Consider the following 27,590-nt stretch of genomic DNA (forward strand, 5'->3'; position numbering starts at 1 on the left):
TCGCCACGCAGGAGACGCAATCCTTAGCAACCGGCGCTCGGGTCGGCTCCGCCTGTCCGGGCTATGGCTGGTGTTCCCGCCCGCAGGACCATGGAGGGGGCCCTGCAGGAAAGGCCCCCGCCTCGGCTCCGCGAGTCCTCGCGCCGCCGTCCTGACCTTCCAGCCCGGGCCTCGCCCGTCCTCCTGCTCCTGCTGCTGCTGCCGCTCGCCTCCCCGGAGCTGCCCGGCGGTGAGGGCCGGTTGGGCGCAAGGCAGGGGTCTGGGGGAACCGAGAGCTGGCGGCCGGCCTGGCCCGGAGGCTGTCGGGGCCTGCGGAGTCCGGGCCGTGACGGGTCGGGGGAGTCCTCGAGCTAGGGGGAGGAGCCAGGGCTGACTGGGGAAGCATCTGTGGGGAAGGGTCGGGGAGTGACCTGGGAGGGGTCTGTGAGGAAGCGTCCTGGAGTAACCAAAGGAGGGTGTGTGGGAGGCCTGGGCTCGGTGGGGGCTCTGTGAGGAGGGGACCCAGGACCAGCCGAGACTGGGGGGGGAGGGGGGGGAGAGCAGGGCACCTGGGAAGCGGGGGGCGGGAAGGAGCGCAAGGCCGGGAGTGACTAAGGCAGGTGGGAAGGGAGAGGCTGGACCCTGCACCGTAAAACTAGGGTTTTAGAGTCCAGAGCTGCAATCACAGAGAAAACGGAAGGGAGAGGGAGGGAGGAAGAGAAAGAGAGAAGTGGGTGTGTGTATGTATGTACGTACGCCTACGCCGGAGGAGGACACATTTTAGAGTAAGGCCAGGGGGGAGCGGGGTGAAGTTTTGGGTTGGAAAGAGGTTCAGAACGAGCAGTCAGGCTTAGGAAGAAGCGAAATTTGGGGGCATTGTGAGGTCTGGGAAGAGGGGCCAGGACGGTGGCGATGTCCTCCCTCAAGCTCCCACCCCAGGAGGAATTAAGGTTGATATTAAGCCGAACAGCTAATGGGACCTTGAGCTACATCAGAAACATTACTTCCAGGAATAAGGAGATGGCTGTCCTAGTCAGACTATACTTGAAATATGGCGTTCAATTCTGTGCTCCACAGTTCAGGAAGAACATTGATAAGCTGGAACTTCGAGAAGAGATGGGGAGCCTGTCTGTTGTTTTTGAACACAGGAAAGAATTGGGAACGCTGGATGGAAGTTGTAAAGAATCAAATTTATTTAGATTTAATGTGAGGGAAAGTGGTCCAAAAGGGAGATTATGGCTCCCAAAAGGGTTGACCTTTTTTTAGATATCTTCAAGCATAGACTGCATGACAGTTTGTCAGATATGTTCATAGTAGCAAGGATTTCCTTTTTTTTGTGGTTTGGATTAGGTAACTTCTGCAATTGTGAGTTTGTGTCAAGGGCCAGGAGAAGCAAGAATAGCGTGGCATTAGGATGAAAAAGGCCTGTGAGGCTATGGCAGATTTGTGGTAGGGCATACAACATGGGGCCTAAATTTTTAGGGAGGAGCTTTGTGTCTATATGAATAGAGGGGGCCTTCTTGGGACTTTAATTGAGGAATTGCTTGCTTTTTTTTTTTTTTTAAACATTTAAAAAATTGATTTAGTATTTTATTTTTTCTCAGTTATAGGAAAAAAAAACATTTTAAAATTTATTTTTAAAATTTTGAGTTCTAGATTCTTTCCTTTTCTCCCTTTTCCCCTCTCCCCTTATTGAAAATTCAAGCAGTTCAGTGTATATTATACATGTCATTTCCATAATTTTTATATTTATGAAAGAAACCAGACCCCACTCCCAAAAAACCCTCAAGAAAAATAAAATAAAGAAATGTGATGAAGGGAGGAGAGCCACCATGAGGGTGGTCAAGTCTTCTGTGTGTCTGTGGCTGAAAGAGCCTTGTGTGTCTGGGAGTCCATTAAATACCACAGAATGATTATATCACTACAACACACTGAGAGTGGGCAACCATTACATCATCATCACATTAAGTAGGGAACCATTATCTCACACTGAGTAGGTGCTTAACTGTAAGTACCATGCTGTCCTTGATTCAAGTATATCTTTTCAGAGCTCCGGCCCTCTACACAGACATCATTAGTTTTTTCTCTTGAGTATGGATAACATTTTTCAGCATAAGTTTTTCAGATTGTCTTGGAAATTGTTAAGAATAGTTAGGTCATTCACTGCTGATCATCTTACAATGTTGTTACTTTGCACACATTATATTTCACTTTTTATCAGTGATAATATAATATTGTAGATGGAACACAAGCTATAGATATAAATATTATATGAAAAAAAGACTCTTGGAAAATCTGCAAATTGTGGCATGAGAAAATAAATCAGCTAAGTAATCTTTTGTGAATTGTACAGAAACTTCTGGGACAGGGTGATCCCAAGCCTTTTTGGATTATCAATTAGGAACAATAAAGAGTCAGAACTGTTATACTTGCTCACTACTGTCAAGAGACAGTCATCCACCCACCTTGCAGGGAGTCTCCCTGACCCTAAAACTAGAATCTCATTTTAGTTTAACAGGCCTCTATTTAAGCCTAAGATGAGAGACAATGGGCAGAGTTTTCAGGTTCAAGTCTCACTTTTATGATGCATTGTGTTTTTAATTGAAGTTCTTTTTATCCCTGTTTCTCAAGTGATGCTAGATTAAACTTTTGGGTTACTAAATTGTCTGAGAAAAGCTATTCTTAAATGTGTATGTTCCGTAGGAAATCTTAAGAGAAATTATTATTGTTTCTTTTAAGAGAAACTCAGTTCTTCCAACTGATTAATGGAAATTTTCCTGGTTTTGATTTAGTATTAAGTGCTCCTTTCATTTCAAATTTTAGTTTGAAGGAACCTCAAAATAGAACTGCCTTCAAAATAAACGAGCTTATTCATTTAGAAAGAATCCCAAAATATGGACTCATAAATTTTATGAAGAAAGGCAATTTTATGTAAAGATTGAGTCATTAAACAAATATAGAAAGTTGTACCATAGCATGGATACTTGGAACATTAGAATTGGATATGAGGAAAGATAAGAAAGATGAATTGAAGAATTTGTTGTTGTTGAGTTGTTTCTGTCTGTCCAACACTTTGTGGCTACTTTTAGGGGTTTTCTGGCAAAGATATGGAAATTTGACATTTCTTTCTCCAGTTCCTTTTACAGATGAAGGAACTGAAGCCAGTAAGTTTAAGTCGCTTGCCCAGGATCTAATATCTAGTGTCTGAAGCCAGATTTGAACTTGGCTTCTCACTCCAGAGCAAATGTTCTATCCACTGGGCCAGTTAGTTCCCCAGACAGGTCATCTCTAGGAGGTGACATTTGAACTAAACTTGGAAATGCAGGAGTGAATTATCATTTATTTCTTTCCCTAATTAACATATAAAAACATTTTTTAGAATTCATTAAAAAATTCTTTTGGGGGAAAGCTAGGTGGTGCAGTGGATAGAGCATCAGCCCTGAAGTCAGGAGGACCTGAGTTCATACTAGCCTCCAACACTTAACACTTCCTAGTTGTGTGACCCTGGGCAAGTCACTTAATTCCAATTGCCTCAGCCCAAAAAAAAAAAAAAAAGAAAAGAAAAATTCTTTTGGGTTCCAAATTCTCTCTCTCCCTTCTTTTCCCTGCCCTACCTTTCCTCTTTGAGAAGAAAATCAATTTGATAAGTTATATATGTGTAATCATGCAAGACATATTTCCATGTGAGTCATGTTGTGAAAGAAAACAGACCAAAAAAAAAGAAAATTTTAAAAAGTATGCCTCAGTCTATATTCAGCCTTCATCAATTCTTTCTCCAAAGATAGATATTATTTTTCATTATATGTCCTTCAGAATTATCTTGAATTATTGTGTTTCTGATAGATAAGTCATTCACAATTGCTCATCATTCAATATTGCTGTTACTGTATACAAAGTTCTGGTTCTGCTGATTTTATTTTGCTTTTATTTATTTATTTATTTAATAGCCTTTTATTTACAGGATATATGCATGGGTAACTTTACAGCATTAACAATTGCCAAACCTCTTGTTCCAATTTTTTACCTCTTACCCCCCCACCCCCTCCCCTAGATGGCAGGATGACCAGTAGATGTTAAATATATTAAAATATAAATTAGATACACAATAAGTATACATGACCAAAACGTTATTTTGCTGTACAAAAAGAATCAGACTCTGAAATATTGTACAATTAGCTTGTGAAGGAAATCAAAAATGCAGGTGTGCATAAATCTTAGGGATTGGGAATTCAATGTAATGGTTTTTAGTCATCTCCCAGAGTTCTTTTTCTGGGCATAGCTAGTTCAGTTCATTACTGCTTCATTAGAAATGATTTGGTTGATCTCGTTGCTGAGGATGGCCTGGTCCATCAGAACTGGTCATCATATAGTATTGTTGTTGAAGTATATAATGATCTCCTGGTCCTGCTCATTTCACTCAGCATCAGTTCGTGTAAGTCTCTCCAGGCCTTTCTGAAATCATCCTGTTGGTCATTTCTTACAGAACAGTAATATTCCATAATATTCATATACCACAATTTATTCAGCCATTCTCCAACTGATGGACATCCATTCAGTTTCCAGTTTTTAGCCACTACAAAAAGGGCTGCCACAAACATTCGTGCACATACAGGTCCCTTTCCCTTCTTTATAATCTCTTTGGGATATAATCCCAGTAGTAACACTGCTGGATCAAAGGGTATGCACAGTTTGATAACTTTTTGAGCATAGTTCCAAACTACTCTCCAAAATGGTTGGATTCGTTCACAATTCCACCAACAATGCATCAATGTCCCAGTTTTCCCGCAGCTGATTTTATTTTGCATCAGTTCATGTGAGTCTTAGGTTTTTCTGAGAGCATCTTTCTCATCATTTCTTATAGCATTGTAGTATTTCATCACAATCTTATACAACTTGTTTAGCAGTTCCCCAATTGGTGGACATCCCTTCAATTTTCAGTTCTTTGCCACCACTGAAAGAATTGCTATAAATATTTTTGTACATACGGGTCCAGTTAATTTTTGTTTATCTTTTGGGTATATAGACCTGGTAGTGGTATTGCTTGGCTAAAGGGCTTATGTGGTTTTATAGCCTTCATGATTGCAAATTGCTCTACAGAATGGTTGGATCAGTATACAACTTTACCAATACTGCATTAGGGTCTCAATTTCCCCAAATCCTCTCTAGCATTTGTCATTTTCCTTTTCTGTGATATTAGCACTCCTTCTTCCTCTCAACTCATTTTCCCTCTGCCCCAGCCTTCTCATCCCTTTCCCTCCTACTTTTCTTGTAGGGTTAGATAGATTTCTATACCTAATATGTAAAGTTCATTCGCTTCCTCTCACTTACCCCAACTTCTCTTCCACTGTAAAAATTCTTTCATGCCCCTTTTATGTGAGATAATTTACCCCATTCTACTTTTTCCTTTTCTTTTCTCCCAGTGCATTCTTTTTCTCACCCTTTAATTTCATTTTTTAAAATAATCATCCCATCATTTTCAATTTATATTCATGTCCTCTTTTTATGTACTTCTAACTATCCTAATAATGAGAAAGTTTTTAGAACTTATAAGTATTATCTTCCCTTGTAGAAATATAATTTTTAACCATATTTAATGCCTTAGGATTTTTCTTTCCTATTCACTTTTTAATTCTTTTTTTAAATCTTATATTTGAAAGTCAGATTATCTATTCAGCTCTGGTCTTTTCATCAAGAATGCTTGAAAGTCCTCTATTTTATAGACCCCCCCAAAAATTGGAAACTAAATAATCTCATACTAAAGAATGATTGAGTGAAACAGCAAATCATAGACATAATTAATAACTTTACCCAAGAAAATGACAATAATGAGACGTCATACCAAAATGTGTGGGATGCAGCCAAAGCTGTAATAAGGAGAAATTTCATATCTCTAGAGGCCTAATTGCATAAAATAGAGAAAGAGAAGGTCAGTGAATTGGGTTTAAAACTAAAAATGCTAGAAAAGGAACAAATTAAAACCCCCCAGTCAAACACTAAACTTGAAATTCTAAAAATAAAAGGAGAGATCAATAAAATTGAAAGTAAAAAAAACTATTGAATTAATAAAACTAAGAGTTGGTTCTATGAAAAAACCAACAAAATAGACAAACCCTTAGTAAATCTAATTAAAAAAAGGAAAGAAGAAAATCAAATTGTTAGTCTTAAAAATGAAAAGGGAAAACTCGCCACTAACGAAGAGGAAATTAGAGCAATAATTAGGAGTTACTTTGCCAACTTTATGCCAATAAATTAACCAACTCCCTAATCAAAAATCGCCAGGACCAGATGGATTTACATGTGAATTCTACCAAACATTTAAAGAACAATGAACTCCAATGCTATATAAACTATTTGAAAAAATAGGGATTGAAGGAGTCCTACCAAATTCCTTTTATGACACAGACATGGTACTGATACCTAAACCAGGTAGGTTGAAAACAGAGAAAGAAAATTATAGACTAATATCCCTAATGAATATTGGTGCTAAAATCTTAAATAAAATATTAGCAAAAAGATTACAGAAAATCATCCCCAGGATAATATACTATGAGCAAGTAGGAGTTATACCAGGAATGCAGGGCTGGTTCAATATTAGGAAAATATTAGCATAATTAACTATGTCAATAACCAAACTTACAAAAACCATATGATCATATCAATAGATGCAGAAAAAGCATTTGATAAAATCCAACATCCATTCCTAATAAAAACACTTGAGAGATAGGAATAAATGGACTTTTCCTGAAAATAGTCAAGAGCATATATTTAAAACCGTCAACAAGCATCATATGCAATGGGGAAAAACTAGAACTTTTCCCAGTAAGATCTGGAGTGAAGCAAAGTTGCCCACTATCACCATTATTATTCAGTATTGTATTAGAAATGCTAGCCTTGGCAATAAGAGTGGAGAAAGAGATTAAAGGAATTAGAGTAGGCAATGAGGAAACCAAACTATCACTTGTTGCAGATGATATGATGGTATACTTAGAGAACCCCAGAGATTCTACTAAAAAGCTATTAGAAATAATTCATAACTTTATCAAAGTTGCAGCATACAAAATAAATCCCCATAAATCCTCAGCATTTTTATACATCACCAACAAAATCCAACAGCAAGAGATACAAAGAGAAATTCCATTCAAAATAACTGACGACAGCATAAAATATTTGGGAATCTATTTACCAAAGGCAAGTCAGGAATTATATGAGCAAAATTACAAAAAAAAACTTTCCACACAAATAAAGCCAGATTTAAATAATTAGAAAAATATTAAGTGCTCTTGGATAGGCCGAGCGAATATAATAAAGATGACAATACTACCTAAACTAATCTATTTATTTAGTGCCATACCAATCAGACTTCCAAGAAAATATTTTAATGATCTAGAAAAAATAACAACAAAACTCATATGGAAGAACAAAAGATTGAGAATCTCAAGAGAATTAATGGGAAAAAAAAAATCAAATTAAGGTGGCCTAGCTGTATCTGATCTAAAACTATATTATAAAACAGCAGTCACCAAAACCATTTGGTATTGGCTAAGAAATAGATTAGTTGATCAGTGGAATAGGTTAGGTTCACAAAACAAAATGGTCAACTATAGCAATCTAGTGTTTGACAAACCCAAAGATCCTAACTTTTGGGATAAGAATTCATTATTTGACAAAAACTGCTGGGATAACTGGAAATTATTATGGCAGAAATTAGGCATTGACCTATACTTAACACTGTATACCAAGATAAGATCAAAATAGGTCCATGATTTAGGCATAAAGAATGAGATTATAAATAAATTAGAGGAACATAGGATAGTTTATCTCTCACACTTGTGGAGGAGGAAGAAATTTGTGACCAAAATGAACTAGAGACCATTATTGATCACAAAATAGAAAATTTTGATTACATCAAATTAAAAAGGCTTTGTACAAACAAAACTAATGCAAACAAGATTAGAAGGGAAGCAACAAACTGGGAAAACATCTTCACAGTTAAAGGTTCTGATAAAGGACTTATTTCCAAAATATAGAGAGAATTGGCTCTAATTTATAAAAAATAAAGCCATTCTCCAATTGATAAATGGTCAAAGGATATGAACAGACAATTTTCAGATGATGAAATTGAAACTATTTCCACTCATATGAAAGAGTGTTCCAAATCACTATTGATCAGAGAAATGCAAATTAAGACAACTCTGAGATACCACTACACACCTGTCAGATTGGCTAAGATGACAGGAAAAAATAACGAGGAATGTTGGAGTGGATGCGGGAAAACTGGGACACTGATGCATTGTTGGTGGAATTGTGAACGAATCCAACCATTCTGGAGAGCAATCTGGAATTATGCCCCAAAAGTTATCAAACTGTGCATACCCTTTGATCCAGCAGTGCTGCTATTGGGCTTATACTCCAAAGAGATAATAAAGAAAGGAAAAGGACCTGTATGTGCCAAAATGTTTGTGGCAGCCCTGTTTGTAGTGGCTAGAAACTGGAAAATGAATGGATGCTCATCAATTGGAGAATGGTTGGGTAAATTGTGGTATATGAATGTTATGGAATATTATTGTTCTGTAAGAAATGACCAGCAGGATGAATACAGAGAAGCTTGGAGAGACTTACATGAACTGATGATGTTAAGTGAAATGAGCAGAACCAGGAGATCATTATATACTTCAACAACGATACTGTATGAGGATGTATTCTGATGGAAGTGGATTTCTTTGACAAAGAGAAGATCTAACTCATTTTCAATTGATCAATGATGGACAGAAGCAGCTACACCCAAAGAAAGAACACTGGGAAATGAATGTAAACTGTTTGCATTTTTGTTTTTCTTCCCAGGTTATTTTTACCTTCTGAATCCAATTCTTCCTGTGCAATAAGAGAACTATTTGGTTCTACACATATATATTGTATCTAGGATATACTGACATACCTAACATGTATAGGACTGCTTGCCATCTGGGGGAAGGAGTGGAGGGAGGAAGGGGAAAAGTCAGAACAGAAGTGAGTGCAAGGGATAATGTAAAAAATTACCCTGGCATGGGTTCTGTCAATGAAAAGTTATAATTATTAAAAAAAAAAGTCCTCTATTTTATTGAATATCTGGTTTTTCAGATTATACTTGACGGATTATACTTACTTTTTCTGGGTAGACGATTCTTGGTTGTAATCCTAGCTCCTTTCTAAGCCCTCCATTCCAGAAACCTCTAGATCTTTTGTATCATAACTGACTTTGTGTGATATATTTGATATTTGAATTGTTTCAGGTTACTTGCAGTGTTTTCTCTGGAATTTTGCTGTAAATTGTTGGGACTTTCTATTTGGGGATCTCTTCCAGGAGATGATTGATGGATTCTTTCAATTTTTACTTTGCCCTCTGGATCTAAATTATCAGGGCAGTTTTCCTTGATAACTTCTTGAAAGATGATGATCAACCCTCCCCCCCTTGTTTTTGGTCATGGCTTTTAGATTGTTCAATACTTTTTTTTTTTTGCAAGTTTTTTTTTTTGCTAGTTCAATAATTTTTTAAGTTCTTTTTTCTGGATCTGTTTTCCAGATCAGTTGTTTTTCCAGTGAGATATTTCATATATATATATATATATTTTTTTTTTTTTGGGGGGGGGGCACATTTTTTCATTCTTTTGGCTTTGTTTTATTTTTTTCATTGGTGTCTCATAAAATCATTAGCTTTCACTTGCCTAATTCTAGTTTTTAAAGAATAAATTTTTTCATTAAACTTTTGTACCTTCTTTTCTCTTTAGCCAATTTGACTTTTTAAATTGTTCTTTTCTTCAGGGAATTTTTATATCTTTTTTCCATTTGTTCTTTCTATTTGTTAGCCATAAGGTCTGATATGCTAGTACTCCTTGCTGTACTAGGACTAAAATCCAGGACTACAACTCAGATTCAAATATGGGCAAAGCATCCTGATGCTAGTAAAGGGATTGTTATAACTTTCTGATCAGTTGTCTGACCCATTTTCTATCTATGGGCTGAGAAATCTGGAAACTGCCAGCTACTGCAAACTTCCAGTGCCTGCTGGTTTGGTGGGGTATGTATGGCCTGTGCTTCACTCATTCTTGTATAATAGACCTTTCTTATTAACCTAAATTGTCTTGGGCTAGAAAACTGCTTTTTGTGAGTTCTGCCACTCCAAAATTTGTTTTGAAGCATTATTTAAATGGGTTTTGAAGGGCTTGGGGAGAGCTCAAGTGAGTCCCTGCTTTTCTTCACCATCAGTGGAGTTAAGCTCAGCAGTGAGGATTTTAACAATTTTAATATATATAACTTTATTCAGCAACTTTATAGTATTCAATCCATTTGATACTTGAGCTTTGTTTTTTCTACATGAAGCAGACTTTTGAACCAAACAGGACACACAGACTTGAGTGTTTGTATAAAAAAAGATCTATTAGACATGTGAATATTCTTTGTGAAGTCTATGCATGACTTGATTCACTATAATATCTGATATATTACTTTACAGTAGATCATGACTCCTGGCAAGTCCTACTGAATTGAACAAGGCTTTGAATATGAGTTCGGCAATAGTCTACATATTTGCTTTTCCAGATCAGAATAGTTAAGTTCAAAGAAGTACATCATTAGTTTGGACTTTCCAGCTTCAGCAGGTTTTATTTACTCAAGGCATAGTGGGTTTCAGAATACATTGGTAGGCAGAGTGAATATTCACACCAGGGAAATTATATATCTTTGAAGCAAAATCTAGTTTAGTATAAATATTTAGTTTGGGTGTTTAATTTCCAGGTTTTGAGTTATGTAGGGCTCATAACTTTGAAAGTATAGCATTCCAGTGATTCCCATAGTAAACTACAAATTGATAACTTGAAATTTTGAACAAATGTTATATATGTAACATGTGCCCTAAGTGAAATCTTATGCTTAATAAATAGAATTTTTCCTTCTTCCCTCCTTCCCCTCCCTCCCCTCTCCTCCCTCCCTTTCTTTCTCCCTCCCTTCCTGCCTCCCTCTTTCCTTTCCTCCCTCCCTCCATCCCCCTTCCTCTCCCTCCTCTCCCTCTTCTCCCCTCCCTTCTTCTCTCCCTGCCTTTCTCCTTCCCTCCTTTCCTCCCTCCCTCCTTCCCTCCCTTCCTCCCTCTTTCTCCCTTCCTTCTTTCCCTTTTGTTCCTTCCTCCCTCCCTCCCTCCCTTCCTTCCTCTTTCTTTCTATCTTTCTTTCTCTCTCTTTTCTTCCTCTCCCCCCTCCCCTTTTCTTTCAAAAAGGGAACCTATTGCTTCTTGATGCAGTCCATTCTACTTACTGGTTAACTATAATTGTTTGAAAGTGTTCTCTTGACATCTGGTCTGAATTTGGCTCTGCAACTTCCACTCATTATTTCTGGTTCTGGGACCACATAGAACAAAGTTAATCTTTCTGCTATAGGACAAATAGCCTGACAGACTCTATTTATTTGAAGATGCTTTTCCTGAGTCTTAGCATGAGGTATTGGGGAGAAGATGACAGGTATTTTAAAGAGATGCCATCCTTGCAACACTATAGAAAACTAACAAATTTTTTGGTTTAATTTGTGTAATCAGTATAATGGAGGACTGGCTATGACAGGAGCTAACATGCTAAGTTAATTCATAGAAAAAACTCACTAAGTACTTCCTGTGAACATAACACAGATCTAGGGGATGTGTATGCATAGAGAAAAAAGGGAATAATCTTTTCCCCCAAGGAAGTTAAATTTTAAGGGAAATAACCTTATTTTGGACTCTCAATTTCCCTTTTTGTAGTTTAGATGAGAGTAAACCTATTCTGTTTACTTTTTCCAGGGCTACTAAAAATTGGTGGTAGATTTAAATACTTACACCCAATAACATATAAAAAATAACATGTCAACATTTTAAATGTGCCTACTTTGAAAGATAATAAAGATATAACATGTATTCTAAATATTTGTGATTTTTCAGTTGTTCCTACCACGATGAAGATAGTAGTCCCACTTTGTGGTTTCACAACTCCACCATTACTTGGCAGACAGTCCTTTAGTAGTGAACCTACTTAGGCTCGTCGTTGGACCATCCTCAGATTTTATAGTGTGTTTTCCTTTCCAGACCTCATGCATCATTGGTTAACTTCACTGCTATAAGAACTGTTCAACTTTTAGTCCCTCCTGTTTTCAAACCTGGCCTTACAATAGCTAAGCATTTGTCTATGCCCATCCAAGATGGTACATTGGTGAAGGAAAAGAGTAATATATGTAAATATAGCATGTGCTGTGATTTTTATCATTGTTGTCTTATAACTTTACAGTTTCTTTTTTTGCAGAGTTGGCATATAATGAGAATAGAGGAAAAGAGGAAAAAAAGAATTATATATACTATTTTTGTGTAGCTCCTTTGATAATAACTGTCTCAGAATGTAATTGTGATTGATTGTATCATAATTATCATTTTGTCATCTTAGCTTCTTCTGGGGAAATAATAGAAGAGATTGCATGGCTTCCCATCCCCTAATATCTTTCTGCCATATTAAATGTGTATTCTTGCATCATACTCTTCTAGGCATTAGAGGAGACATAAAGTTTAACTTCTCGCAGGGGTTAATTTATAATAATAAAGATATATAGACAGATAAAATAATATACAATATTACTTGGAAAGTGCATCTGTTTTAAAATGAAATCTAAAGTATAAAGGGTCAAGTAATACCAAACTATTGCCACTTAGACATGGATTTTAATTTCTTTATCCAGTGGTTAAAGATGGTTTGCTCTTTTGTCATTCACACTTTTCCGTTACCCAGAAACTTTTGCCACTTCTAGCACTTATTTTTGAGACAGCAGATAGTTATTGTAGATAATGTGGAATAAAATATGAGGGATAAAAGGGTTGCTTTAGATGAATGTTAAAGTCCCTTTCAGCTCTAATGATCTCTAATGCGAGCTATAATCTTAGCCTCATTAGCCTTGTGCTTGAGTAAACCTTAAATGATATAACTTTTGATTGCTTCACTTTATGTTGCCAGATTTGAGATTTATGATTTACAAATTTGTCATGGTTAATTAATAATTTTTTTTATGAAGTACAGTGGGTCAAGTACCCCATTTTACTTATGATAAAAAAAATTCTGAGTTTATCATTTAATTCTGGTTAAAAAGTAGTACTTTACATAGATTATACTTGCATTTGTAAGGACTGTCTTTCATGTGGAGGATCTATTTTGTTTATTGGGCCTTTCTCCCTTGCCTTGGCAGTTTTCTGTTTCCTGGACTGTGTTGGTAATTGTTTTTCTTTTAGGGAGGGTGGATGGGTGAGGGAGATATGTATAAGCACATACCTTTTTAAGTTTAATTTATATTACCACTTTTTAAAATTTAAATAGTCTAAAAAATAATTATATTTTGATTTGTAGAGATTGCCTTGACTGAGTTAAAAATGTTCACACTGAAAATTTAACAATCATCAAATCAGTCTCAGCTGATTCTAGTACTCCTTCCCTCTCTATGGATACACACACACATATATATATACACACCCACAAAATCAAAAGAAATCCCCACATTGATTGTAATTATGCATACATATACACATATGTGTGCATATATACACACATACATACAAATAAATGCATGTGTGTGTGAGTGTGTGTGTATATTTATATCAATATACCTCATACTATACCCTGAGAACATTACTTCTCTATCAGGAAATGTTTGACATGTCATTTTGACCTTTTGGAATCATGGTTAGTCATTGTATTGATCAGAATTCTTAAGTCTTTCAAAGTTTATAATGTTATTGAATAAAGTGTTCTGCTTCCACTTACTTCACTCTGCATAAATTTATAAAAGCCTTCTTTACTTTGTTCTGCATCAGTTTATATAAGTTCAGGTTTTTTTTCCCCCTAAATCATCCATTTCATCATTGCTTTTACTGTAATCATATTCCTTTATATTCATATATTGTAATTTGTTCAGCCTTTCCCCAATTGATGGGTACCCCTTAAGTTTCCAGTTCTTTGTCAATGTAAAAAAAAAAACAAACTAGCATAAATATTTTAATATATATACTTCCTTTTCTTTTTTCTTTGATCTCTTTGGGGGTATAGGCCTAGTAGTGGTATCACTAGGTCGAAGATTATACATAGCTTAGTTGTTTTCTGATCATAATTCCAAACTGCTTTCTAGAATAGCTGGAGTAATTCACAGTCCCACCAACATCAATAATGTGCTTATTATCCCTAAGCCTCTCCAATATTTGTTAATCACTCTCCCCCCTTTTTTGGTCAACCTGGCTGCTTTGATGAGTACAGCCTCAAGTATTTCTTTGACAATCTGTGATTTAGAAGTATCTAACTCTCACCAGCTGCAGGCAGCCAGATTGAAATGTTAATTGAGAAATGTTTAACAAAATAAATGAAAATGCAAAATGGATAATGTTAATTTGTGGTTTTATAAGCCAGTATGTGGGCCATAGGGATCCATTTCTGCTTGAATTTGACACCAGTAATTTGGAACATTTCTTATTAATGTGGATATTTATAGCTTGAATTTCTTCTTCTTCATTTCCTTTGATCATTTGCCATTTGGGGGAATAGTTCTTACCCATTTGAATCAGGAGTGTGTGTATGTATGTGTTTCTTGAAAATGAAATCTTTATCAGAGAAACTTGCTATAAAGATATATTTTTAAATTGGTTTACCTGTTTCTCTTCTAATATTAGTTGTACTAGTTTTGTTTGTACAAAACTTTGATTTTATATAACCAGATTAGTCCTTTTGTGATCCTCTCGAACCCTTGTTTAGTCATGTACTCTTTCTTTTTCTGTAGATATGAAAGATATTTTTTCCTTTGCTCCTCTCATTTGCTAATGCTGTAACTTTTTATTTCTGTGATGTATCCATAGGTCTTATTTCCATAACCAGAGTAAACCTCTTGATTAGTGTTTCCCAACGTTGGAACTTTAGAGCTTTTAAGAGAATTCATAAATACATTCGTGAAATCATTAAATTTAAAATGTTCATTGCTTTAACTAGATATCTCATGTACAAAAACTACAAAATAAAACTAGACATCTCATTAGAATGACTCAGTGGAATATCTAAAAAAGCTTAGATAGCTCAAATATCTGTATCTAAATATAATTTTTCTTGTAAGTAATAAACCACAAATTCATTTACAGCCAATCAAATTCATAATAGCTTATTATTTTTTCAGTCAAGAGATACTTATAGCACATCTCTCCAATAGGTCTGTGAAATTTTGTTTAGTTCTCTTGATGGAAATTAGTTACCATTGCTCTAGAATAAGTATTTGTTTCCTTTGAAAAGTTATGTTGGGGTTTATTTGAGCTTTTCCCCCTTATTCTCATTTTGACAGAGTGAAAATATCTTTTGCTTCATTTATGGATGCCAGAATAGTTTGGAGTCATCCTGTCCTACATTCTTGGAGATTTCTCTCTTACAAGCCACTTATATAGTGCATTGGTATTTGACAAAGCAATTATTATACTTTGATTTCTAATTTACTTAAACTTTTTTGTGATAGCAAGAAACTGGAAGCATATTTGCTTACCTATTGATTGGGGAAAGGCTGAACAAATTGTGGTATGTATATATAATGGACTATTGCACTGTAAGAAATAATGAATATGACAATTTCAAAGAAACTTATATAAACAATATAAAGGAAATACTGTAATTAAAAAAATGTAACAGTAATATAAAGGAAAATAATAATAAAAGATTCATACCAGTACATTGATCAATCTTGACTACTGAGGACTGATAATAAAATACCCCCTCCTCCCAGCATACTTTAATCTTTTTAATAGGAGAGGTATGATAGATTACAGCAATAGAGAGTAAGTCTTATATTGTCAAGGCTTGTTCAGTGTGTCAGATTGGTTTGCTTTACTTCCTTGTTAGAAGAAAGTTTTATTTTGGGGGGAGGAGGTAGACTACAGGAAAATAACAGTGATGTTTAAAAAAAAAAAGAAGTAATATAACACTAAAAAATTAGTTTACTGTTGGTTGTTCAGAGAATCTTTAGAGCCTTATTAACTAGTTCTGGTCAATTAACTTAAAAAAAATTTTTTTTTATTATAGCTTTTTATTGACAGAACATATTCATGGGTAATTTTTCAACATTGTCCCTTGCAATCACTTCTGTTCCAGCTTTCCCTTTTCTCCTTCCACTCCCTCCTCTAGATAGCAGGCAGTCTCATACATGTTAAACATGTTAAAGTATATCTTAAATACAATATATGTGTACATATTTGTATAGTTCTCTTGTTGCACAAGAAAAATCAGATTTAGAAAGGTAAAAATAACCTGGGAAGAAAAACAAAAATGCAAGTAGTCCACATTCATTTCCCAGTGTTTGTTCTCTGGGTATAGCTGGTTCTGTTCATCACTGATCAATTGGAACTGAATTGGATTTTCTCATTGCCGAAGATATCCACTTCCATCAGAATTGATCCTCATATAGTATTGTTCTTGAAGTGTATAATGATCTCCTGATTCTGCTCATTTCACTTAACATCAGTTCATGTAAGTTTCTCCAAGCCTCTCTGTATTCATCCTGCTGGTTATTTCTTCTTCTTCTTTTTTTTAAAGTGTATATTAAATTTTTTTTTAATTTTTGTTATAGTTTTTTATTTACAAGATATATGCATAGGTAATTTTTCATCATTGACAACTGCAAAATCTTTTGTTCCAATTTTTTCCCTCCTCCCTCCACTCCCTCCCCCAGCTGGCAGGTTGACCAATACATATTAAATATGTTAAATACAATATATGTATACCTGTCCATACAGTTATTTTGCTGTACAAAAAGAATCAGACTTTGAAATAGTGTACAATTAACCTGTGAAGGAAATCAAAAATGCAGGCGGACAAAAATAGAGAGATTGGGAATTCTATGTTCATACTCATTTCCCAGAGTTCTTTCTTGGAAGTTTCTGGGTATAGCTGGTTCAATTCATTACTGCTTTATTGGAACTGATTTGGTTCATCTCATTGCTGAAGATGGCCAGGTCCATCAGAATTGATCATCATATAGTATTGTTGTTGAAGTATATAATGTTCTCCTGGTCCTGCTCATTTCACTCAGCATCAGTTCATGTAAGTCTCTCCAGGCCTTTTTGAAATCATCCTGCTGGTCATTTCTTACAGAACAATAATATTCCATAACATTCATATACTACAATTTACTCAGCCATTCTCCAATTGATGGGCATCCATTCAATTTCCAGTTTCTAGCCACTAAAAAAAAGGCTGCCACAAACATTTTTGTACATACAGGTCCCTTTCCCTTCTTTAATATCTCTTTGGGATATAAGCCCAGTAGAAACACTGCTGGATCAAAGAGTATGTACAGTTTGATAACTTTTTGAGCATAGTTCCAAACTACTCTCCAAAATGGTTGGATTCGTTCACAATTCCACCAACAATGCATCAATGTCCCAGTTTTCCCATATCCCCTCCAACAATCGTCATTATCTTTTCCTGTCATCTTAGCAAATCTGACAGGTGTGTAGTGGTATTTCAGAGTTGTCTTAATTTGCATTTCTCTGATCAATAGTGATTTGGAATGCCCTTTCTTATGAATAGAAATAGTTTCAATTTTATCATCTGAAAATTGTCTGTTCATATCCTTTGCTGGTCAATTAACTTTACAACTTCAAGGATATGTAATTTAATGGGTTCTTTCCTTCAGGCCAGTAAGACTTTAGTGGAGTCTGAACAATTAAAACTATAGCAATTGAGTAAAATGAATAATATAATAAGAGGCCTATGTGAAATATAAGTAAGTAATGCTTTCAGTCTTGTGCATATGAGAGTAGACTTCACATTTTAATGTTTCCTATTTTTCATTCGTTTCTAGCATCAGCTGTGAAACAAACCTCAGAAACTGTGGAAACTGAGTCAACAGCTAACCATACTAGAGCTAATGTTTCCACCACCAGTATCCCAACCTCTGTGCCCAGTTCAGAAAAAAATGAAGTGATCACATCTGTAGTCTCTCTGTCACCTACTACCATGCCTCAAATAGAAGTTGATGCTACTGAAGATACTAGAATAGAAGAAGAGGAACTTCTTACACTAAACAGTTCTCCATCTGTAACCAAGGATCCTTTGGACAATGGGGATTATGGAGAACAAGACTATGACTGGACTCCAAATTCTAGAGATGATACCGATGAGCAAATGCAAGAAAATACAGGTTATGCAGGATTTGAACAGACTGTTAATCTGAACAGTTTTCATGAGACAAAATCCTTTAAGTCTCCATCATCAAATATAGAAGAGGAAGACAGCCATTTCTTTTTTCATCTCATTATTTTTGCTCTTTTGATTGCTATTGTTTATATAACATATCATAACAAAAGAAAGGTGAGTTTGAGAATTTTCTTCACCTCTACCACTGCATGTCAGAATCAAGTTTTTTCCCCAAGTACTGTTAAATATCTACTTATTGTGTCTTGACCCATGTTACCTATGTACAATTTTACTTCTGAAGAGATTTATTTTCACTTTTTGTTCATATAATTAAATCTTTGAAACATTTCCTTAATAGAGTTTTTGAAATTATAACTTTTCTGACTAAACTAAATGTAGTGAGACTGAAATAATAGTGCTAGGAAATGTGACTAGTATCGATGGTTATATTTTTGCAAGAACTTGGTTGAAGGTAAAATTTAAGGATATCTAATCAGTAATCTATATATCTGCATTCCAGTTTTGTATGTGTGTGTATTAAACCTCATAGCCCAACATGATAACATGTGTGTCCTTCTGATTGAGAATTAAATTGGATCTTTAATGATCAAAGTAAATAGAGTTTTAAAATGTTTTCTATATAAACTAAGTATGACTAGTGTTATAGAATTCATTTTCTTAAAACAATTCAGCATTTTATACCTTTAAATTTACTTTGGCACTTCATTCATGGCTTGATTTTTTAAATTTTTTTTAAAAGAAGAATAGGTTTAAAATATCTATTTCTTATTTTATATTTTTTTCATATCTTTAATTTCTTTTGAATTCCCAGTATTACTGGCATGTATTGTGTTAGTAGTTTTTAATAATTTAATAATTTCTTGAAAGTTTTGTTGTGAATTCTTGTTCATTTCTTTGTTAATATCATTTTACTTTCTCTTTTTTATTCAGTTGTCAAGTGACATTGACTTTTTGATAGTCTAAAATAGCAGCTTTTAATTTTTATTTTCTCCACTTTTTAATATTTCTCCTTTTGCTCTTGTTTTCAGATTCCTAATGTGTTAATTTTTTGTAGTATTTTTAGTTGCTTTAATTCACACTTATTGTTGTTTGTTTTATTAATATAAGTTCCAGAATTACAGAATTTTCTTTGAAAACTGCCCTATGTTAGAATTTTTTTCTCATATATAGTTTTAGTTTATTCATTATTAATTTGACTGGATTATGCTTTTAAGGAGACTGAACTGAATCTGTGATTTCTTTGGCATAAGAAACTCCCACATAAGGAAATTCCCACTGTTAATCTACCTTCACTGGAATTTATAGTCTTAGAAAGAGTTATTTAGAGCACTGAGAAGTTGAGTAATTTATTAGCACAGTCACATAGCTAGAATGTTTCAGAGAAAGGACTTAAACCCTGGTTTTCCTGGCTTTGAGATGGACTCTTTATTCACTATGCTATGCTGTCTTTCTGTCCACAAAGGACCATTTATTATATATTTTTCTTTATATATTTGTATAATTTCTTTTTGTTTTAGCATATTGTTGATATACTAGGCATTACAAAAAGTTTTAATGCAGTTTTAAATTATTAAAGCTTAATACATTTTAGTAACATAAAACTGTACTAACTGCATTTTTAGGATGTCTTGAGTATATGTACACTTTAATATTCCTATTTAAAGTTATGGGTCATTCATGCCATTGAGCTCTCTAGTTTTCTTCTTGTTTATCCTTTAGTTGTTTAACTAAGAGGGGAATATTCATGTCTTCTATCAATGTTTTTTTTTTTTCCCTAGGTTTTCTTTAAAAAATTGAGTCTATGCTATTTGGTACATGTACATTAATATTAATTTTTCATTATAGTATTTTTTAAGTACTTATTTTCCTCTCTTGACTTTTCATTTTTATTGATACTTTATTTGAAATTATAATTGCAATTCTTGCCTTTTTTAGTCATTTGAAGCACTAAATAACTACATTTGTGTGTATACGTGAATTTAGGGTTCTGTGAATATACAAAACATAGATATTTAAAGTATTTTAAATGTCTAAAAATGTATATACACAAATGACTAAAAATGTACACACAGCATGTAGTGAACTTTGATTTTCTATCAGTTGCTTATGTTTTTTCCTCTTGTTGGGGAATCAAATGATAATTAAATATTTAAGGTTATAATTATTAAATTTGTGACTTTTAAAAATGAACTATTTACATAAATAGAATTGCTCTCCATTTGTTTTGCTTATAACAAGCTTTTCTCTCTCCCATTATCTTGACTAATTTCAGACACCTTGGATATACTTTTATTATTGTTTACTCTTTCTTTTGTTTATTTAACCTTTCCCTTTCTTAATTCAGATACCTTTGTCAGAACCTTCCACATCGGTCTTGTTACTTTGTAATGGCTTTTTAGAAGAAGTTGTTTTCCTTCTATTTCTTTCTTATATTTCATCCAGGAATCGTGTAAAATAAGTTATTCCTTGACAGAGGAATAGAGTTGAGAAGAAACTTCCATAACCTTACTCCATTCTTATTTTTTGTCCATTTCCTTATCATTTATCTTTAATGTCATGCTATTCTTGCTTTGAATTCTTTCCAAACCATGCTTCCTGGCTAGCCAATTACTTTCCCTCAGAGTATGAGTTAAAATTAAGCCCATTTTGAAATAGCTAATCAATCCCTGACTTAAAGCATCCAGATCCTCCTACTCGCTCCCAACTTTCAAATCAGTTGCCTTTTCTTATTATCTTCTCCTTCAACCCAATCTTACATGAAGATGTGATCTTTCTTCATGCCAAATGATCCCAGTCTATCTTATATTCTGTAAACAAATTTCCTCTTCTCCCATCCTCATTCTGCTGTTCCTTGATGCCTACAAATACTTTGATGTATCTTCCATCCTTAAGAAATCATTTGATCCGATTATCTTTGTTAGCTTGTGTCCCATATCTTTGCTATCCTTTGTGGATAAAGAAAATCTTTTACACTTGATATATATACTTTTCTGCTTACCTTCTAAATTCTCTGAATTTGAAGATTTTTGCTTTTATTAATTGATATGGATTGGGGAAATTTCCCTTAGGAAATCTTTCTGAGAAAAATTTCCAAGTTTTTGCCTCTAAATTTACCAAGTGTCACATTGAATTGTCCCATATTTTATTTTTTGAGATACACACACACACACACACACACACACACACATATATTTAGGTTATACATGTGTATATTCCTTTTTTACACATTTGCATGCATATATGTCATGTTGGGAGAGAAAAAAAGGGAAAAACCACAAGAAAGAAAAAAAACCAAGAAAAAGAAGTGGAAATAGTTTGCTTTGATACATATTCAGTATCCATAGTTCTCTCTCTATGTGGATAGCATTTTTCATCCTAGATTTATTGGAATTGCCTTGAATCACTAAATTGCTGAGAAGAGCTAAGTTTATCTTAGTTGAGCATTACACAATCTTGCTGTTTTCCTGGTTCTACTAGCTTCACTCGCCATCAGTTCATGTAATTCTCTTCCAGGCTTTTCTGAAATCAGCCTGCTCATAATTTCATTTTATTTATATATATCACATATATGATATATATATATATGTTGTGTATATATATATATATATATATATATATATATATATATAATATTTCAATAATATTCCGTTACTTTCATATACCATAATTTATTCAGCCATTTTCCAGTTGATAGGCACCCACTCACTTTCCAGTTCTTTGCTACCACAAAAAGGTCAAAAAGAGCTCACAGTCATTTTTGCACATATGGATCCTTTCCCTTCTTTTATGATCTCTTTGAGATATAAACCCAGTAGATAGCATTATTGGATCAAAGGCTATGCACAAGTTTGATAGTCCTTTGGGGGCATAGTTCCAAATTGCTCTGCAGAATGGTTGGATCAGTTCACAACGCCACCAACAATACATTAGTGTTCCATTTTTCCCACTTCCCCTCCAACATTTATCATTATCTTTTCTGAGCATTTTAACCAATCCAATAGGTGTGAGGTACTAACTCAGAGGTGTTATAATTTGCATTTTTCTAATCAATAGTGATTTAGAGAATTTTTTCATATGCCTATAAATGGCTTTAATTTCTTTTTATCTTAAAATTGTTTGTTCATATCCTTTCACCATTTATCATTTGGGGAACAACTTTTATTCTTATAAATTTGACTCAATTCTTTCTATATTTTAGAAATTAGGCCTTTATCAGAAACACTTAATGTAAAATTTTTTTCCCAGCCTTCTGGCTTCTCTTCTCATCTTGTTTTGTGCATTGGTTTTGTGCAAAAATTTTTGAATATAATGTAATCAAAATTGTCCATTTTGTATTTCATAATGTTCTCTATTTCTTGTTTGGTTATAAATTCCTCCCTTTTCCAAAGATCTGAGAAGTAAACAATTCTTGCTCTCCTCTCTTAATTTGCGTATAGTAATACTTTTTATGCCTAAATCATGTACCCATTTGAACATTATTTTGGTGGAAGTGTTGACTTAGTTTCTGCCATACTATTTTCCAGTGTTCCTGGGCAATTTTTCTCCCATATTTTAAATGACATGTTAGGTTACATGAGGACAAAGGGGTTGTACATAGTATGTGATGATCTGTATGTTTAGAGCATCTGAATTCTTTGCAGTACCATAAGTTCTAGACAAAATATTGTATAGAAAATTCAAACACTAATTTGTTTTGTCTTTAATAAGTTAGAATGTAATTCTTTCTGTTTTCCCTTTTTTCTCTTTCATTTCCACACAAACATTGTACATGGGTAAGGTAGGAAAAATAGAGGGCAGAAAAAATCCCCCAACTTCCAGAGAACCAGTTAATAAAGAAAGCACTGAAGAAAGGCAAATAATGTCTATGTGGTTTTTTTCTAAATGTTTCATGTAATCAGTATTTTAGTTGTTTTATCACAAGAATATCTTTTAAATTTAAAATGTAGTTATAGAAAAACACAGTTTTGTTAGTTGACAGAGCAGAAAGGTTTCAAGTTTTGTTTGTGGCCATTTACTACTATTCAGTATGTATTCATTTATAAAAACAATTTTAGGCAGGGTCATATTTAAATATCAAAATATTATACTGTAATTTTTTAAGAAAAGAACAAAATATTTTATTATTAGAGAGATGGAGGATTTATTAATTATTCAAAGCTCTACTTTCTGCTTCTATGTAATCATTTGCTCATTTAAATAATTTTGTTTTATTTCAGATCTTCCTAATGGTTCAGAGCAGAAAATGGCGTGATGGTCTTTGCTCCAAAACTGTGGAATATCATCGGCTAGATCAGAATGTTAATGAGGCTATGCCTTCTCTGAAGATTACTAATGATTATATTTTTTGAAAATACTGTGATTTCTGAGGTTACTTATTTAGTCATTTTCTTTGTCTGACTTTTTATATCATATTATGCAGATGTTTGCCATAGACAATTTGGTACATAAATGAGAGGTTCATCTCTCTCATTTTGTCATGCTAGTTTGGAAATAAGGGATGTGTATAATTTTTAATCTTTATTATTATCTTTTTTTTTAGCTAAATTCAGAATCTGATATTGAAAGTGTGAAGCTAAATATTATCTTGTGTACCCTGTTTTTTTTTTTTTTTTCAGGTTTATTTATGCTGTGTCTTCTGAAAATGTCAGTGAAGCTAGTTTTTAAATCCCTTGAAATATTTATGTCAATTTAAAATAGTCTAGCATCACTGCAGCAGTTTCTTTGATAGCCAAATATTGATCCTTTTTTTAAGCACAGATTTCTTTGTGCTTTCAAACTAATATAAATGGACATAACAGAAATAAATGTTCTGCATTTTAAATAGAACTTTCTTTTGGAAAAAATACTTTAGATATTTCTTAGACGACTTCAGCAGTACTCTTAGACATTGGGATTGCTCATTTAGGCCAAAACTTCAAGTTGATAATACACCAAATATATTGAAATTTCTGGCATGACAGACTTTATAATCACAATTTCGTCACTTAAGAGTTAAGGAAATTAATTTATCCTTTGCTTATTGAATTAAATCTAGAATTAGAAATTTTCGATCAAGTGTGAAATATGAGTTACCATATAATTGGAACTTATTGGCTTCTTCAGGGTTCCAAGGTGGTAGCTCAGTGGCAAAGAAAGGATTGCTATAAAACTATACTTATTAAGTAGTTATTTTATAATAAGATCTTGTGGGAGATATTTGGGATAAATCTTGTATTAGGGTGCATCTTCCCATGTCTGTCATATTCAAATTATATCTGAATTAAGTCAATAGATTTTTTGTGGGTACACGGACTTTTTTTTAATGTGTCATCTTGTTACTTCACAGATAAAAGAAAATGACTGATTTTATTTTTGTACACCTCTTAGTGATGATCAAAATTATAGAGAAGTGATTTGAACTGAAGGTGACTCATAAGAATCATTGTTTGATTTTTTTGTTTTTTTTTTTTGGAGAGAGGATGCTCTCAGATATATTTTAAAATTATTAACCATGGAAATAATTAGTAGGTGGGCTCTCTTATTTACTCAGATGAAGCAGTTTAGCTTAATTCCTTCAGTTGAATACTTTATTAATACTGAGAAAGTGAAGCACAAATGTCATATGTCAGAACTATTTTCTTGGAGTAATTTTTATTATATTTGAATTTGCATCATTTACTATTTTGAATTTTTTAAAATAAATAGTAAGAATATAAATCTATGATGTCACAACTTGTGTTATGTGTAGCATTTCAGCATATACGTTGCTGTTAGGAAGCAATAACTTAGTTGCACATAACTTTATAGAACACTTTACTTTAAATAAACTTTGTAAAGTGTGCTAACAAGTAAGTTAAACTCAAATACTATTAGTCACAGTGTCTCAGATAATCTAGGGAAAAACAGCTCAGTGACTTGGCTGCAGACTGAATTTATTAAAGAGTATTTTATTCTGTGTAATTATAGCAGGTATTCTGCCTGATAAATAAGTTTGTTGCTATTGCTTCAGACTCTGACTTTGTGGGATGTGGGGAAGTGTCTGTAAGTCAGTGTAAGAATTTCTGCTTCTGAACTTCATAGTTTCTTCAGCATTAAGCAGGAGACCATTCCTGCTTGACTTCTCACGTTCCTTTCTTTCAGCCCAGGAACACACATGGTAATTGAACCAAATAACAATGAAAGAGAAAGCTAAAAGTTCTAAGCAGAGTCTCCAAGTTTCACTAGATGAAGAGTACTAGATTGTCATTAAGCATCTCTAAATGGGGGTGACATAGGAAGAAAGGAAAAGCAAGCCGATGTGAAAAGAAATACTCTGCAACTGTCTAATTTTTGTTGAATTGAGGTAGTCAATATTGGTGCATTTCTACAGACCATTATATGGAGTAAAACATGTTATATATTGTGGCATATAAGCCCACCACACTGTCCCATGTTATCTAAATTAATGGCAGTTCTTAATTTAGAAATGAACTTTCAAATCTTTCTTTACCATATAAGTCATAATTCCTCCCCTTTCCAGTTCTTCATCTGTCCTCATTTGCAGGCCCAGATCAGGTGCCTGGTTGAGAAGGTTTACAAAGAAGATCTAAGGAAAAAACAGCTATCCCGTGGAAAGTGAAGCAGATATCAGAAAAAGTGCTGAAAATCATTGGGCAGTGGTGCTGAGAGGCATGGTGTATCAACAGTGCAAATAAAATACTAGTTTTGTTATAACCTTGTATTTTGAATCCCCCCCCCCTTTTTTTTTTTTTTGTCAAAAGGCAGTCCTGAATTAAAAAAATGTGGGTGGTTTCAAGTTGAGAACTTTGTGTTGTTTTCTAAAGGAACCTCAAAAGTTCCTCGATGAGACAATATCTGTTTGTTTTAAAGTTGCTAATCTTTGCATGGATATGAAGGTGGGCTTTGGACAAAAACAGGAAAGGCACTCCTCCAGAAATGCAGGTATTATGCCTAATGAATCCATTTTGGAAGCCGCTGTGACAAGTTTTAAGCTAATTGACCCCGTGATTTTTCTCACTCATAATTTCTATCTCCTCATTCTTTTCTCATACTTGTCTCCTCCCTCAGGGCCCAATCAGCTCCAGAGTACTCACTCTTGACTTTTAAATCCCCAAATTGCTCCCTTTCCCTAGACTTCAGACTCTCAAAGACCTTAAATTTTCTCTTCTGCTTTAAATCCTCTACTTCTTAACTTCTAAATCCTCTTCCTTACTTTAGGCCCCTCTTTTTCCCAGTTCCCTCCCTCCCATCCTTTTCCCCCTTTGTTTCTTACTCTGGCCTTAGTCTGCTGGGGCAGGAATAGACGAGAAGCCACTCCTTAAACCAAGGTGGTTGAACAGTGGGTCCTTAGCTCAGACACGGGATGCACCGTCTTTGCACAGACAACTTGTTTAAAAGCAAGCAGTTATTGTCTCACGAAGAGAGGTTGAAATCTCTTTAGGGAAAGATGCAGATGGTTCACAGGTCAGCTTCACAGGTCAACCCTGGTTCTAGCTTTAAAGGGCCAGTGAAGGAAATCCCTGACTAGGAGGATGTGCACTAATATATGAGGGAGTGGAATGAGCAAATGGAGTTAGAAAAGAAATGCCATCTCTTCAGTTTCAAACAGTATTACTGCTAAAAAACATTCTTTACCTTACTGATAATATAAAATAGTATATGCCTGCCATCTTGGGGAGGGGGTGGAGGGAGGAAGGGAAAAGTTGGAACAGAAGTGAGTGCAAGGGACAATGTTGAAAAATTACCCATGCATATGTTCTGTCAATAAAAAGCTATAATAAAAAAAACAAAACAAAAATAAAATAGTATAATATAGGGTAATGCAAGTGAGGTGATGATAGCAAAGGAGAAACAAAGTAAGAGAATTTCAAGAGTGCAAAAGTGTGTATTTTGTAGAGTGGAGATTAGGGTAGGGTAAAGGAAGAAAGAACCACATTGTAATGGAAGAGGACTCAGAAAGAGGCCTGTGGAAGGACCTTTGAGATTTTGAAGACATAGAAGAGAGTATTGTGACTAAGGGGAAATCTAATATGAAAGGGAGTAATGTGGTTAAAGCTGAAGAGAGGTCGGAACCAGTTTGGTGGAGGTAGCCTTAAAAGCCTGTCATATATGTTGTCCTGTTATTCATATATGGAGTGAGGAAGTGACATAAGGAGGATGATCTTGATTGATAGGTGTGTAATGGATAGATTGGAATAGGGTAGGCGAGACTAGAGCCAGAAAACTTAATTAGGAAATTATTTTAGTGTAGGCAAGACATAGAGCAGGAACTTTTTGTTGTCATTCAATTGTTTCAGTTGTGTCAATTGTTTTTTGACCCTATTTGGATTTTCTTAGTAAAGATAGTAGAGTAGCTTACCATTTTCTTCTCTAGCTCATTTTACAGATGATGAAAGAGGCAAACAGGATAAATGACTTGCT

The 27,590-nt window shown here is 34.5% G+C and overlaps 1 protein-coding gene across 1 annotated transcript; it reads left to right on the forward strand.

Moving 5' to 3' along the window:
• On the forward strand, nucleotides 1-25,890 carry C2H5orf15 (chromosome 2 C5orf15 homolog). The gene is made up of 3 exons (XM_031953061.1): nucleotides 1-229; nucleotides 17,836-18,344; nucleotides 23,408-25,890. The coding sequence occupies exons 1-3, from the start codon at nucleotides 64-66 to the stop codon at nucleotides 23,537-23,539; spliced, it is 807 nt and encodes a 268-aa protein (XP_031808921.1). The 5' UTR covers nucleotides 1-63; the 3' UTR covers nucleotides 23,540-25,890.
• The last annotated feature ends 1,700 nt before the right edge of the window (nucleotides 25,891-27,590 follow it).

This window comes from Sarcophilus harrisii, chromosome 2 (assembly GCF_902635505.1).
Source record: "Sarcophilus harrisii chromosome 2, mSarHar1.11, whole genome shotgun sequence".
In the NCBI taxonomy this organism is placed as follows: Eukaryota; Metazoa; Chordata; class Mammalia; order Dasyuromorphia; family Dasyuridae; genus Sarcophilus; species Sarcophilus harrisii.